Source organism: Lasioglossum baleicum, chromosome 1 (assembly GCF_051020765.1).
Source record: "Lasioglossum baleicum chromosome 1, iyLasBale1, whole genome shotgun sequence".
NCBI lineage: Eukaryota > Metazoa > Arthropoda > Insecta > Hymenoptera > Halictidae > Lasioglossum > Lasioglossum baleicum.
The window spans coordinates 21,020,419-21,036,818 of record NC_134929.1 but is presented as its reverse complement, the minus strand read 5'-3'; the positions used below and the strand labels follow the sequence as shown (position 1 = coordinate 21,036,818).

The following is a 16,400-nucleotide window of genomic DNA, read 5'->3' as shown; positions in this document are numbered from 1 at the left end:
ACCAGCCAACCGTGTACCGCTTGCTCGTTCAGGTCGCAGTAAGGTGCCGGATTTCTACTTGCCGGCTAGCGTCAGTCATATATTATGCTATCTACCGCGTGCACACAAACGTATCACGATAAATCCATCACGAAGTGCCTCGAACATGCGGACGGCGTGACAAACCCAGGCATCGGTGCACGCCGTTTTGTTGATACATTGAGTTCTGTGTTCAGGCCGCGAAGGCCGCCGCGTCCCTCCTCCACGGTCTAGGAAAATCGATCGGCGTGCCGCGATTTACGATTCACACGAAATTTCAACGCGCGTGAAATTTCATTTATACGGTGGAACGATGACCTAAAATCGTGGTGTACGTGTGCCAGAGTGCGAGAGAGAGAGTGAGCGAGAGCGAGAAAGAGAGGGAGAGAAAGGGAGAGAGTAGTCGGGAGTTTTGGAGGCAGTCAAAATTGAAGCGACGTTTCTCTGTGTGTCGGTGTACTCTGTTTTGCCGGGAGTGTGTTAAATGTGCAACCGATTCACGTACAATATCGACCGACGCGTCACTCATCGAACTGTTGGATCGCCCGTACGTTATCCCTCGTCCGGCGAAGTGATTCAACGATTTTCCTCGGTAACAGTGATCCCGTTCGTTTAGTGGAAATAAAGAAGAAAGAATAAAGACAGTGGTGAAAGAAAGGAAGATTCCGAGTCAGTGTAAATGCGATTTACGAGAGACTATTCGCCGCGAGACACTATCGAAAACGAAGTATAGCCGTCGTTGCCACCGCTGCTGTCGCTACGGTGTTTCAACGGTGGAGATTCGAAAGTGCGTGCTCCCGAACGATTTATCGATTACTCCTGTGGGTGATCACCGAGAGATCGTCTACCAGCAGCATCTGCGAATAATGTCGACGGGCAAGAGGCTGGCGAAACGTAGCATAATCGGCACCAGAGTGTGTGCTCCCGGCGAAGACGGGAAGTACTACACCGGCGTCATACACGCCGTGAAAACGCCGGCGTCAGCCGCCTCCGAGTCAGGCCTCAGCATTACACCGAAGACTCGTTATTCGGTGCGGTTCGATTCCGTTCCCGGTGGACGACCACCGAGCCCGAGCACCGAATATTCCGATCGCGATCTGATCGGACCCGGCTTCGGCTCTGTGACCACCGCGCGGCTCGTGTCCGGACAGAAAGTTTATCTGACGTACAACGGCCGGGAAATTCACGCGGAGGTCACACAACACCGCGAGCATCTCGACGAAGTGGACGTCAAGATCGCGCCGAACGGGCAGGAGGTGAGTTGCCATTCAAATTCTTTGCATTTCGGGACTCCGTTGATCTTTAAAGGTTAACTCGCGAATTTTCCGTGACATGTTGTATGTATCAGGTCGTTGAGACTAAAACTTGACAAATGTGTTTGAAATTCGTGTTTTATTTGTCGAGCTTCATATTCAACTACCTGGTATGTATATAGAACTTTTTGAAAATGCCGACCCGCTGAAGGTCCAGAAAAAATTCGTCGGGGAAGGGTCTCGATGATCTTTAAAGGTCTCCCCGGTTGACTTGGGAAATTTTCGTGACGCGTTGTACGTGTATAGAAGTTTTTCGAAATGCCGACCCGCTGAAGGTCAAGGAAAAATTCGTCGGAAAAGGGTCTCGTCGAAATGGCCTAGAACAATGGCGTAATCGACGAGGTATTTCTCCGGAAGAAACCGGCGTGCACGGCGCAAAAGTTCCGTGAATGCAGTACGCTGAGCATAACGAGGTTTGATACGTCATCCGTACGACCGCCGGGACTCTCGGTGCCTCGGTGCATCCAAGCAGGTTAGCGCGCATCAAACACACAACCGGCGCGCATGCGTACCGTTCCGAGCGTCTCTCTCTCTCTCTCTCTCTCTCTCAGTTCGGTCGGCATGGAACGCCGAGCCGAACCGAGTGACTGCTTTCCAGAGCGGGGAAACGCGGTCTCGCGCGATAACGCCGCGCCGGCCGTATCGATGACATGCTCGACGAATTGTGGCGTGTTTACCCGGCAGAATTTTTTATTTCCGCGTGTAGGCCCGAGAGAATTTCTTGGCGGTCGTGTTTCCACGGCTGGTCAAGACGAAGAATCCGACGACGACGACGACGACGACGACGACGACGATGATGATGATGATGACGGGCTAAGCCGGGCCGAGCCGGCTCTGGCCCCGGCATTGTTGCCGGCTCTGTTATGCGTGCGCCGAAGAGCGAGCGAGCGAACGCGCCGGCGACCGGGCGTCGTTAATCAGAAAATTTAATTTTCGTGACCTCGTTCCTAAAGCGACCTATAGAGTGGGATGTTCCATTTATGCGGCGCGCATGAGCGAGAGATGCTCCCTCCCTCTGTCGCGGGATCGGGATAGAGAATAACGGAGTGGGGGAGGGCAAACGTTACCTTGCGACGTTGCATCTGGATACGACCGTGGGCCGTGGGCACGATGCTATGCGCCACGCACAAACCTAACCCAGGGGCAATCGAAATCCGTCTAGCTGGCAGTGATCCCGCGATTAAGCGGAATATTCGAGGGTAAATGGGGTGGAGCGGGGCGCGGGGGAATAGGGGATAGGTATATTATCGGTCGCGGATGAACACAACAGGTTAACGAGCTGGTCAACAGAGAATGAAACGTTGCCCGCTGCTCGGTGTTTGTGAGCGCATCTGCCGGGGCATTAGAGTAGTCGCAACGATATCTACTAGTGGTGTGCGAGATCCCCGGAAGTCCCGAAACCCGATGCTTGGGACCGGACTCCGAAACTGTTCGGGTTTCCCGAAAGTATTCAAGTCATATTCGAGAAAACGACACACGTTTTCGAATCCCATCATTTTAAGAAATCCCGAAAGTTTCAAGATCCCGTCCCGATCCGGTCTCGCACACCACTACATAATATGTATCTACACATGGCCGATGCTAGACCGTCGATTTTCGACACGCCTTTCTCGGGTTACAGACTTTACAGTCGCGGATAGAGAGCGCTCCAGCGAGCTAATCGGGGGACCGCCACGGATGTTTGAGGATTCGCGGAAAAACGTAGCGAGAGCGCAACACCGCAGTAAATACCCCATAAAACCGGGGAGGGGAAGGGGATAGCGCTATTACGGTCGGTCAGGCGTGGCGAAGAAATACACGCAGCCTCGATACCGCTATGTGGGCGCGGTTAGATTCGTAATGAGAGGCACTGGCCAGAGCGCGTTATCCGCAAGCCAGGCTGACTCGCCTTGCGTGTATATGCGGGAACGCGCGCGAGCTTGGTTTATGCCGCGGACCGAGTACGGGCGTAGTGCTTTGCTCGCCAGCAGTGCACCGGCTACCGGTGACCCCACGTGGAACGCATTAGCGCAATATCTATCTTGCTACCTCCGTTAGGCAGCTCAGGCGTGACCGCGTGGTTCCATTTCGTGGAAACTTCGCGGCGTTCGCATTCGTTCGTTCGTTCCTTCGCGCGTTCTCGCTCGAGGAAAAATGAACCGGATCTGGTCAAACCGTGGTGTCCGGTTCCGATATTTTTTACGGTCAGTCAACGATCCTGCCGTTTGCACATGTCTCTCCCTGGCGAATTAACATGCTTCTTTATTACGGGGCCGTCGCGTCGGACAGACACATACACGCACACACACACTCGGACACCATCGTTTTCTTTCCGAGTTAGCGCGACGTCGTGTCAAATAGGTTCCGTACTCTCGTTCGAAAATCACGGATAATTTCTCGCGGCTCTCGAGAACGGCGTTCGTAACCTTTAATCGGCGAGCATCGCAATTAATTCATCGATACGGCGGCGTGTTGGTTCTTACGCAAGCGGAGGGGTTCTCTCGCGTCAATACCGGGGAGAGTTTGCACGTGCAACAACGTATCTTGGAGTTTTAGTGACGTCGAAGGTCACCGAAGCATGAATCGGTAAATACCGTCGGACACACCACGGCTCGTTCGTCTGTTAGGTGCATGCACGCGTGAGTGGCTAATTTTCAAAGCTCCCGCGGTGCAGGATAGCGAGCGAGCGTTATGGACAGACATCGCATCGCCGGTGATTCCCTTTTGCCATTCGACACCTCGTTTTACCGTTAAAGTACTCGTGCAGAGAGGAACAAAATGGTAGTCTCGAGAAACAATTTTTTCGGTCTCGGCGCGCACCATCGGCTACCGTCATTGTCGATATCGTTGTCGTCGTCGTCGTCGGTCACGTGAACGCGTTCCAACGCAGAGAAAGTTGAGAATCACTGACGCGTGTGCGTGCATTTCACTGAGGCGACGAAAAGGTAACACTAACCGCGCCGTGCCGCTCGCGCGTTTATTGCGCGTGTAACCGCGGCGGGAAGCGCGCGCGTTTCGCCGTTGAACAAGCAACAGCGGATCCCCATCGGCTCTATCTACGGTCGTCACGGAAATATCCGACCCGCGGGGCGCATTCGAAATAATGGCCGCGTTTAACGGTGTCACTGGTCACCGGCACGGGCGTGAGACGATTGAGTAAGAGATCTCGCGCGCGCCTCGGTTCGTGAGTGGATCCAAAGATAGATATCCCGGCACCAGAGCGGGTCGAACCTAACTGGCTCGGTCGTGTACACACATTTACACGCGATGCATATGCGTACAGGGTGGGCCGACCAACGTTCGCCACCATAGGATCTTTAGATAAATAATTTGACACAAGTGGTGTTGACGCTTATATTTAAATTATCTGACTTGTACATTGACTCTGCTCTCGATGCGATGTCTTAGGATGAACCGTCTGTGTTAGGTTTCAAATCTACCCCAGTTTCATAGCTAAAAATCGCGTATCTCCTGCTTTTCCACCCCTAAAAATAAAGATCAGAAATGCACTCAACCCCCTGATAACACGATAGACTTTGCCAATGCTCGTGCTATCTCCTTATTCTTTTACATACTTCCAAGTTTCGCTTAACACGGAACGAATAAATCGTGTTATACGAGGGTTGAGTGCATTCGAAGCGAGAGCGAAAGTGAGGTGGGTATCCGCCCCTCTTCTTGCTTCTCCGGCCCCAAAACCTTGAAAATATTGTATATATGTACTATTGAATACACTCAACCGTCTCTACACACATGTGTATATATACGCTATGTATGTATATTGTTTTACAACTAATGTGTTCGTATGGCAAGAAAGTAATTTCGGTATTTTAAGGTGCAAAAACCCAATTTTTTTGTTCGATGATCTTTTACCATCTTCCCGGTAGCTTCACAATTCTGCGCTCATAAAACTTCTGGTCCTCATCGGCCAAAAACTGATCCAAGTGCGATGTCATCATTAGACTGCGGATTTTATGCATTTATCACAAAAATGGGTACGTACAATTTAAAACAGTGGAGGTATTAAAAAGATTTAAGGCCACCAGTGTATTAGTGTCACCTTAATAAGATAATTAGAAGAAGAATGAAATTGTTATTTGACTCCTGTGTCTTGCAATCAATTCAAACATTTTTTATTTTGCATAAAGATCCGCAGTCTAGTCATCATCATTATTATCATCTCATCATTAGTGAAAGTTTATTGCTTGAACAAAAAAATTGGGTTCTATTCCACCTTAAAATACCGAACTTACTTTCTCGCCAACTCAATATAATTACTTTTAACAATTATCGGAAATGCAAATGATAGTTTGAGATAAGTCTTGCAAATCTAGCGATAAAAATGCGATGTAACTCGCAATTTTGTTTTAATTTCGTTAATGTGAAGCATACGATTTAGTCTCTGTGACCTGCGCGAAGAACAGTTATGCTCTCCGCCAATCGGAAGCGTCGATACGTTCGCGCGAACCACCCTATATAGCCGGCGACCGTCGAGAGAGTAGAAGGAAGATAGAGGCATCGTATTCGTGACAACAGCGCGATGTAAACAAGCCCCGTGCACGCGCGCCGGTCTTGTCCAGCCGGTGACGTAGTTACGCGGATGTTTCTCGGGTGTATACACGGGCGCTATCCCCTCGGCTCGCGCGCGCGCGCGCGCTATCTTTCTGCTACTGACACTTCCGGTAAATACGTCCTTATCTTCGGGCTCCGTTCTCCTTTTCGCTACCCAAGACCGGACTGAACTTGCCCGGGGAATCCGGCGTGTTTGGTCGTGGCTCTCTCTCCCTGTTCGCAGAACCGGCCACCGTCCATCCAACAGCTGCTGACAGCTCGATGATATCCGACGTATAATTCATTGCTCTAGTTGCTTGTGCTGCGCAGCAGCAGGTGGCCAATCTCTCTCTCTCTCTCTCTGTGCCTCTCTTTCCCTCTCCCCTCGCTCTCTTTCTTTCTTTCAAGAGGTTACGAACTCTCGCCGATAGAAATTCATTGTCGTTTTTTATGGAATTCGATTTCTGCGATCGATCGTCGCCGGTGACGACCTCGCCGCTGCGCTCTGGGACAAATGGACAAACCTGGGAAAAACGTATCATTTATTTCGTAACCGTATCAGCATAGAAATCATACATTCATTCGTGTTATAAAGAATGTTACACGAGAACAACAAGTATGCTGAAAATTGATTCTTGCAGCAGGCAATGCACATGGAAATGTGCAAAAAATTCCAGTGTAATTTTAGTAAAAAGTGGACCCGGCTCTCGCACCAAGGTCTTCCTCGCAAGGACACGTCGAAGACCTTGGTGCTAAAATCGGGCAAGTTCGGTGTGTCGTACTTCTTTTTCTTAATTCATACGGCTAAAGTTGTGGTAAAAGTGCATTTTAACGCTCGTTCTTAAGACTGCGTTTAAGTAAAAAAATACCTTTCTAAATGCTTCAAATACACATTTCACGAGAGGATTCTTGAGGGCATACGGGGACTTTGCTATGAGAAATACTTACTGGGCGTACCTCTTAGAAATTGCTGTTCATTTATTGGTCATTTCGCCCATTTTTCATTTGATCCTATGTCGGACGTATGCGTTAAGTGTCCACTCATTGGACAGGTCACCTTAGGAGCGGTACGAGATCATCGAATTAGCGAGATTGGCGGGGGTGGGCTATTAGACAAACGTCTAGGTTATCTAGAGTTGAGCCCTGAATGGAGGTAGGTTTTTCCGGGCGAATCACGATTTTCCGGTGGGTCTATTCGTTTGCGTAACTCGCACGCACCGCGGCGGCGGCGTAGCGTGCGTGTGCAGCGGCGATACGCAGGCGCGCGCGTCGGGTTATTTAAAATAGTATCCGAACAGGCCGGAATCTACAGTGCGTGTTCTGTTGCACGGGATTATGTCATGTGTGCTCGTACCACTTTGCTGGTAAATAGGTTACGCAAGATGGATCACGGATGGCCACTCTGCATAAGTATTAACTTATAGCTACGGGGGCCGGTTGGCGTCCGTGTCTACGCTAGACGTACAACGGACTGCGAGTAGAAATTGAAAACGATGTAATAACAGGATACAACGCCGGGTTGCGATTTCCTCCGTCGAACGGCTACAAATTTCTGTACACTCTTTTCCTTCTTTTTCCCGAACCACACAGCGCAATCCCGTCCTATGTAGTCGCGCGCGAGACTCTGTCAACAATGGTATGACATAACTTTCCAGAGAAAACGCAGTTCTCCCGTCCGAGATGCTTTATCTTAATATACACATTTATTCGAGGTGTATTATGTCGTACAGCCGCGGTAATTGCGGCATAAAATTTTCGAACGGCTTGGCGCGGCGTTACACAATCCCTCCCCCCTCTCTTTCTCTCTGGAACAACAGATAAACGTGTCCCTGATGCGCTAGGAAGGTCGGTCCCGGAAAATGGGCGTCTGTTCAACGTCGACGCATAATATTAAAAATCGAATATTCATGAGGGAGAGAAAGAGCGCGTAGATCGATACCGGGGATATCGTGATTAACGTTGACATTGTTCCTACCGACTATCGGCCGGTGGTCCGGCTTTTCTACATGACAATGGAACAGGAAATTCCTATTGAATAAGTATCGTTCGGCATCGTAACCTCGGGATCGTTGAATCACATCGAATTCTCATTTTTTCATTTTGACCTCTGCGACACTATGAACGCGGTAGATCATGGTTGCAGATTGCTGCGGCACCGTGGACACCTTGGGAGGTCCAATAATTTCTGATTTTATTCATTCTCGTCACACACATTCATCAATAACGCCGCTACATAGGTTAATACATAGAGCTACATATGAGAATATAAATGAACTGTATAATTTTGTGTCAAGTTCTGGGGTCAATATCGATCAAATGTGTTAGCAGAGGTGCGAGATACAGCAACGTTGTTGCGCACGAGGTTTCTCTGCTACTGACAATGACGGTAGTGCGAAATCTCGTCGATGGTAGCGAAGGGGTTAAAAGCGGCTGGCCGGAGTTATGACATAATTGCAACGATCGCTTCACCTTTCTCCTCGGCGAAGACCGCCGCTGAACAACCGCTTGATTTCGGGTTTGGAAACAACATGGCGGCTAGTTGCGCCGACCGGCCGGTTGGAGGCACTGCATTCTAGCCGATCGCTCGTAAAGTCGGTCATAGAGTTTACAATGCAACGCCTTCTCTCTGCTCGGCCCGGTATTCAACGGCCCCTCTCGATCTCCCTCCCTCCCTCTCTCTCTTCTACTCTCTACTCCCTTACTCTCTTCTACTCGCTGCTCTCTCGCACTGCTCTACTCTACGCTCAATCGTTTTCTTTCTACACCCTGTTGCTGTCGAGGGATCTATTAAAGCATCCTTAGCCATGTATCAACCCTTGTGTAGCCGACCAAAATGTATAGATCAGTGAAAATCTTTTGTATTCCACATATTTGCACAAATTCTCTTTTCGATCCTGCCTCCTCACTTACACATTACTTACTTACGTCATATAGGCCCGAGGAAGACAGCAGGCTTAAGACTATAAATGAATATATTTAGACATGCAGAGAAATTTGACAGTATTTTTGGAGGAACATTAACAGGTTGTCGAAAGAAATACAGCAAATGGGTACCGGGGTACCTGGTTAACTACACTAAGTGCAAGTGCACGTGTCCCTTCGCTGCACATCCAAAATCGTGGACTCTGCTCTCTAATCGAAGTCCTCTCTGTTCCTCTGCCCCCTCCTCGCTTAGGTTTACCGCGATTGCGCCCGTGTAGCAATCATTAGCACGCTCGAGTACAATTACCTTGGATATGGGAACCGTTTTCTGTGTCTGTGCGCCGATGCATATGCATCGCGCGCGATCGCCGGCAAGGCGATCCGTCGAAAATGGGAGCGTAGTACGCACGAGAGGCGCGGACTTTTAATAAGTTGCAACCGCGGACGTGACGGCATGGAATTGCAAAATGGAACGCGCGTGCTGGTATGATTACCCGGAATCGTTGTTCTTGAATACCATTGGTAGACGCGCCGCGTTACCGAGTCCGCCACGCGGACTGCAACGCTCACCCGGCGTGTCGCGTCGTTGCGTGTGTGCACACACTGTCTCTGAAATTTCGCTGCATCCTCGCGAAAGTAAACCCCATTAGCATCATCGGCGTTACGAGGTCTACACTGGCCAGCCGGAAAATTTGTTTGTTTGAACGCTTCTGAATGCTCTTTGCTTTTCGGAGACGCTACGGCGAGCGGTGGTCATTTTGTAGGCGCGACTACTGGCTGGCAAGTGGAGTTAGCTAGATTCGTGTTGGGTAATTTGAAAATTTGTCGTGTTATTGGTGTGGCGCACCGAAGACCATTTTGTCCGTGCTTTGTCGGTGTATTGTAAAAGTTATCCTGACGTACGGAGTCCGCCTTAAGGGAGTAGACTCGTTTTTCCAGGATTGCAACGGTAATTTAAAACTATATTCAGTAATACTTATAGTGATGTTTTTCATCCATTTACTGCATTTCTTTCAACAATTTACGTACCCGACAGGGAGCCCATCAGAAGTCCCCACAATCGTGACGTCTCGTTTTCTTTTTTATGAATGTAGTTCTCCCGTTATCGGAAACGTAAATCGCACGGGATCAGCTGATCGTGCAGGTCGTGCGTAAGTTTACGCGTCTTTGTGTCTCCCACCCGGCGATATCGTTCGCGAACGAGTCCCACTGACGTAACCATGCAGCACGCGTCGTAAATTATGATCGATAGTGTAACCTTGCGGATACGCGCCTGGCTAACATATGGCCGGAATGTGTATCGCTCAAGTCCTCTAGGACTTTCTAACAATTTCTATCAACGACATCGACTTCCCTGGTCGTCCGTGCCCATTATGGCATCCCATGCTTGCTGTTGCACGGGAAAGAGAAAGGGGGAGGTATCACGACGGGGGGAACGAGAGGAGAAGAGAGGACACCGTTCATCCCCGCTCCACTACTTAATAACTGACTCGCGTAGTATCCGGTTGCTTTTGATGCATTCTGGCCGTAACGGTGACCGGCATTCGACATTCACTTTCCGAGGGCTAAAAAGAATACGATGGGTCTCTCTTTCTCTCCGACTCGCTCACTCTAGCAATCTCGTTAGAATGTCGACAGTGCTGCCTCTAGCGGGAGGTCGCTGTTACTCACAACTTTGGAGACCCTAGAACTTCGAGTTTAGGAGGGACTCTAGAGAATTCCTGAACACCTGCAGCCCTAATTCTGTGACCGACCGTTGTTCTGCGTTAACTCTGCTGTGATCCATGAAAATCCTCGAACACGAGGCGATCGTTTACAGGATACACAGAGGTTGAAGATTTTGCTGGCCACCTTTACTATTGAAATGTTTTATCAATTCAATCAAGAAAGAAGATGCGTCGTAGCGAGCCGAAGAGCGAAAGCTCGGTTCCCATATATCCGCGGCGTGAACAATTGCGTCAAAGGCCGTGGCGATCTTTAGGGTCCGATCGTTAGCAGCGCGGCGTGTTGCATAGAATACGAGGACGCGAGGAAAAGTGGCGCGTATCTGCTGCACCGAGAGAAAAGCGAGGTCGGGCCTTTCTCAGAAAAGTGGGTCGAGAAGGTACCGATCGCGCACTCGAGCCTCGCCGTTGCGTTCCACGCGCGGGATTCACAAGGAAAGCGTGTGTCGGTTGATCCGTTCCCTCGTGTAAACCACCGAAGCTAGAGAACCTGGCTACCTAGTAAAGCTAACTAGCTTTGCTACGCATCACACGGCGATTCTCCCACGGATCTCGTGCCCCCGGCGTCGTCGTCTATTGGGGAACCGTGAAGAAAGAGAGCCAACGTGGATGAGCTCGTTCGCCTTCGACCCTTTTCCCGCATTGTTGCGCGCCGCTCTATGACTTTCCAACGCGAGCCGGCCGGCTTCCGACTATGTGGAACGAGATAGATGGCCTTGCCTGGCATCGATTAAACGGTTTTATGCGGCACAACATCGGCGAAAAGAACCCGTGTCGCGTCGCCGGTAGGTGTCGAGAGAAGCGTCGCCGGCCACCACCTTATTGGACGTCGCTAGACTCCGATGATTCCACGAAGAACGATGAATAAATTACTCCTACGGGCTGCTGCTTGGGCGTGTTTCGTCGGCATCTGCATACTACGGAAACGCAATTAATAGGGGACGCGCCTCGTTGGCCAACTGGGCACTCTTGACAACGTGTCTGAATGGTTGTTCGTTCGACCAACAAACATAAACAATTAATGATTGGAATTGATTAAATGGTAAAATGTTCGTTATGTCACTAATTGTTTTCGAGTGGAGCTCCTTTACCAACATATTTCTGGAGCTCAACACGAGCCGCGCGGCGTTACGCTGACAAAGTGGTGGACCGAACATGTTGCGGAGGCAAAGTGGTGGCTCGAAAAGCAGTTAGCCCGAGCGCGTGCAGTAACATTGACACAGAAACCGGCGCACAAGCTCCTCGTGTCCGATTCCATCGCGCTCTCTAGGAGTCCCGCATCGATCACCCGGCTACACATGTAGGTCTGAGCGTTTCGTAACACGTGGGACGAGAGCGATCCGCACAGACCACCGATGCATCATCCTCCTCCCGCCGACACGTTATCGAACTATGCGGCTCTGTGTCCTCCCCCGCTGGTTGGACCATCCACCAGAGGGATGCACAGAGTTGCCGACTCGCAGGGAATGCGGGTCGCGTGGGTGGAGCGGCGAAAAAATGAAAACAAACTTTCGCTGCGTACGAAGAGAGGCACGCCGAGTGCGGGTAGGCTGACCGTGTCGTGTACAAACGAAAATGGTAAATTTTCGTTGAAGTAATCGTAACCTGATGCAACCTAAAGAGCCATCCATGCCTTACCGCTTCGAGAAAGCCGATTTCCAGGAAATCGTTTACCAGGCATAATTTGTATTATTCGGCAGCATGCAGCTGTCGCAGCTCCATGAAAATAGCTGTATGCTTCCGAATAATGCAAATTACGCCTGGTGAACGTTAAAATTGGACGTTTGAAGCCGATTGCGGCCTAGATTGATCTTTTATCTAGCGCTTTTGACTATTGAAAAGCCTCATCTTTGCATTATCGTGAAATGAGAAGGCGCATCCCGCACCCTTGCAATCCTAGAAACGAGTGTACCCCGTTAAGGTCCACATACGAGGACGCAACGGAGTCTCGTAGGAGTGATCCACGAACCCGATCCGGTGTGGAGAGGAGAGGGAGGCGACGAGGATGGGTTTAAAAAGGGGCCAGTAGAGGGGCGAAAGGCGGCCACGTACTCCGTAACAGCGTCGAGAGAGGAGTGTGTGCCAGTACACATTTTACGCAACGTCGCCTGTGATATAACGAGACACCGGCGAGTCCCTCTGTCTCTGCCGGTGTGTACGTGTGCATGTGCATCGACTTGACGGGTGCAACAGCGGCGCTAGGCTCTCTCCCGTAGGGCACGCACATGCGTCGCGGCGCAGGATAAACCAGGGGCGACGCCGACGCCGGCTACGACGCCGACGCTGTGCATTCGGCCGCGTTTCACCCGGTTTCGCTGGACCCGGCGGAACACAATGACCCAAATGATACCGCGAACCGGGTCGCAGCCTAGATACCGTCGCAGGCCGGCCTTTTCCCGCCCGTCTCCGTCCGACAATCGACGCGGAACCGTGTGCATGTGTTCCCTGGTTAGTCTACACATACACACATGCCCGCTCGCTCGCTCGCTCGCTCCCAGCGCTTCGCAGCCCCAGATTTTCACTTTCGCGCGGGTGAACGTTGACACTCTCGCCTTTCGATAATGCTCGCGGTCTCGATCCGGTACGCTCTCTTATGCATGCACGCGCCGCGTGCGTACGGAACTGTTGCGCCTTCGCAAATCGACGATTACCCTAACAACCCGCCGGTGTAGCTTCAAGCTGCCGTTGCTCTCGGCGGTAATTAACCCCTGAACGATGGCGACGATGGTACGGTAATCTCCCGATAGATGCGAGAGAGACGTGCGAGGTATTTCAGAAAAATTGCTGGGAGTACCTAAGACCTGATGATGTGTTTCTCTTTTTTATTGTTTCTCTACAAAACTTTGATCAACGTGTTGGTCCAATTTTTCTGATTAAGACGAATCCAAGCACGACGCAATTCGAATGATCTCAACTCGTCATTACCCGAACACAATTCTGTTTAGTCTAGAGCGATTCACGTAGAACATGAATTGTTGTACAAATCAGCTAGGATTTAATCTAGCATTGTAGCCAGAGGTAATTGTCCTACAATCAGTACAGTTCAATTTACGTTATCTGTGTTGATTGTCTGCAGTAATCGAGCTGATAATTGGAAACCACTGTCCCAGATAGTTCAATAATGTAGTGAAACGTCCTTACAATTTTGGAAATATTGTTTCTATACACTATACCGGGTATTAAACAAGTCAATCCGTGTTGGACATCATTTTATTCGGAACGATTTAACGAATCTGACGTTTCATAAAAGAATAATGGAAAACAGAAATGTTGTGTCGTTGAACTGGTGTTGCCTCACCGATACGTTCTGCAATATTGTCTGTACACTGGCGACAAGAATGGCTGCAACAACGGTTTATCGACCGTTTTTTAACGAAAGAAATACAGGTACAGAATGAATGAGAATGATGTGAAGTAGCATCGGTTCTATCGCTAGTCTCGCTTCTACCAAGCTAAATTCGGTAGCTGAATCGATAGGACAGTGGCTTCTGGGACTCTAGCTACCGGAAGTAGCTGTGCTCGGAGAACAACGACATCTCGTACTGCTCGATACTGGGGATCGTATTGAAAAATCTTGTTGTATTCGATCCTGCGGATTATTTCGAAAAGTCTTGCTCTATTTAATGTTGTCGATCATTTCGAGAAATCTCACGCTACTCGATACTGCTTATCGTATTAAAAAATCTTGTGGATCATCTTGAAAAATCTTGTACTATCCAATACTGCGGGTCACCTTGATAAATCTTGATCAAAGTTCGACGGATCTCCGAACTTTCTCGAAATCCGAGATCTCGTCAAAGTTCACCTTGATCGCTCGATCCAGTCGGTTTTCTCGTTCAACTATGATCGTGACGTTGAAGCCGCTGGCGGAGACGAAGCCGGCCGGCAATTTCCCGGCACTGTCATCGGCTCTTCCTACACTTTGTGCGTCATACTGTGCGCACGGGCATACGTCACTCACCGACCGCGTCGTGGAAATTGTTCGCGCACAGCGGCAGCGGCTATTGTTGAAATTTTACGAGGCTGAGAACGAAGGACTGCGAGCCGGCCTTAAATTTATCAAGTGTGTCACGATCACCGGGCAAATCCGTTGAAAGACGCCGTCAAGAACGCGATGCCTCGCCGGAAACCGGCGACCAATTATTCTCCTTCCGCCGTTTGCCATTATATTTACCGTAGTAGCGTCTATTTTTACACGGCCCGCCGATTTATTAATATTTTCAAGTAGTACCGGCGAAAATATATACACACTGACCCAGAAGCAGCTGACAGCTTCGCTGGAACTGTTCGCGAAAATTCTGTGCGGCGAAAATGGTACCATGTCTCAAATGCACCAATCGAGGTGCACAAACCTAGCTGTCTTAAATATTTCTTCGTTGACTACAATTGTAGCCACAGATCAAAGTCTACGAAATTCTTTTGATTCCAAACCGTGGACAAATTCCACAAGACTCTTTGAAATTCATTCAAAGTCATTCAATTCATTCAAGTTATGGCCCAAAGTGAAAATGGCGCTCTGATTCCAAAGCGAAACAAGATGCACAAATGTAAAGGACGCCACTTTCTCCGCAGCTCGTTAACGATCGGCATTTCGAAAACGTTTCCTAGCATCGTCGAAGACCGCCACGGAGTTAGGCTTCGAGCAGCGATGTTTCTGGAATTTCCGTTTCTCTCGGGTCTTAGCGATCCTCCCGCGAGGAGCTCGGGTACCAAAAAGCAGGTCACGCAACGGCGATAACGGTAATCCGTGCAGCCGCGTTGCAATGGCGTCCACGTGGAAAAGCAAACGCAGAAAAGTGGCTTTGCCCCGCGTATCTCGCCGGGATCGCGGACCGTTCGTAATTGGCTCGGTCGCGATAATGATCGCCGAGGATTTCCCCTTGGCTCACTGCCGTTACTATAGCAATTTGGGAAATCCTGCCGTTCCACGATCCCGCCTCGATCCGTGGTCGTGGGCCTTTATGACGGATCGTAAATTCGGATTTCGGTTCCCGTTCGTCTCGGATCTCTGTGTTCGAGATGTGACACTTCGCTATTTCACATCCACCGATTGTGTAAAGTTCGAGTTGAAGGTAAAATACAAGCATACAGAATGAAATGCATTTTTTACTTCTGCAATCGTTCAATAACGAAATCATTGTACGTATAAGGTGGAAAATGGTAGCTCGTCTTTATCTGGAATGGAACAAACGAGGTGCACAATCATCATTGTGTTAAAGGTTTGTTTGCTCGTTGATCGTAATCGCAATTGCTGATTAAATTCTACAAGATTCTTCGAAAGCAATCAATTAAAAACTCGTTTGTACAGTTGCTTAGTACACTTAAATCCTAGTACAAAGTAAAAATGATACACGTTAACTCTGTTTAGAACAAGAAAGTTCTATGGTTGAAATAATTCAGTGACAATTCAGTCCTTGATCAAAAAAAGTGCCGTGTTCCATCCAGCAAGTCGAAGAAGCCATCTGCTCAGCATTTCGCGCAACAACATCGGTAGTCCACGGTCTCTGGAGCCTAAACTCTAGCTATCATAAAATCCTCTAATCCCGTCCCAGACCGAATCATGCTCGGCCAAGTCACAGTGCACCATGATTCACTGTTCGTGTCCCATTTACGGTCCCTTCGTCCCAGGGACAATGGAACAGAGTTGTCCATCGGAGCCGGTTCTCGCACGCACGCCGCAACATTAGCTGCCAGCTGCTAATCGCTCCCGTTCGTTCCTTATTCAGTGTCGTGGATAAGACGAGGTTGGGGCGGGGATTGTTGACAGTGTTGAGAAGTGACGTCACCGGTAGCAGCTCGACACAGTGATACCGATCGTTCTGCCGGGAGAGTGAGCGAAAGAGAGAGAGAGACGATCGCGGACACCACAACTGAACGATCATCGGTCGCCTCTCGG

At 49.6% G+C, this 16,400-nt stretch overlaps 1 protein-coding gene across 1 annotated transcript in view; it reads left to right on the top strand.

Annotated features, from left to right (window-relative positions):
• The first annotated feature begins 884 nt into the window (after nucleotides 1–884).
• The window catches only part of Glut4ef (Glucose transporter 4 enhancer factor), a 123,109-nt gene continuing 107,593 nt past the window's right edge, over nucleotides 885–16,400 (top strand). The window contains exon 1 of the mRNA XM_076441895.1: nucleotides 885–1,274. Within this exon, the coding sequence (XP_076298010.1) occupies nucleotides 885–1,274 (390 nt within the window). The remainder of the gene's footprint in view (nucleotides 1,275–16,400) is intronic.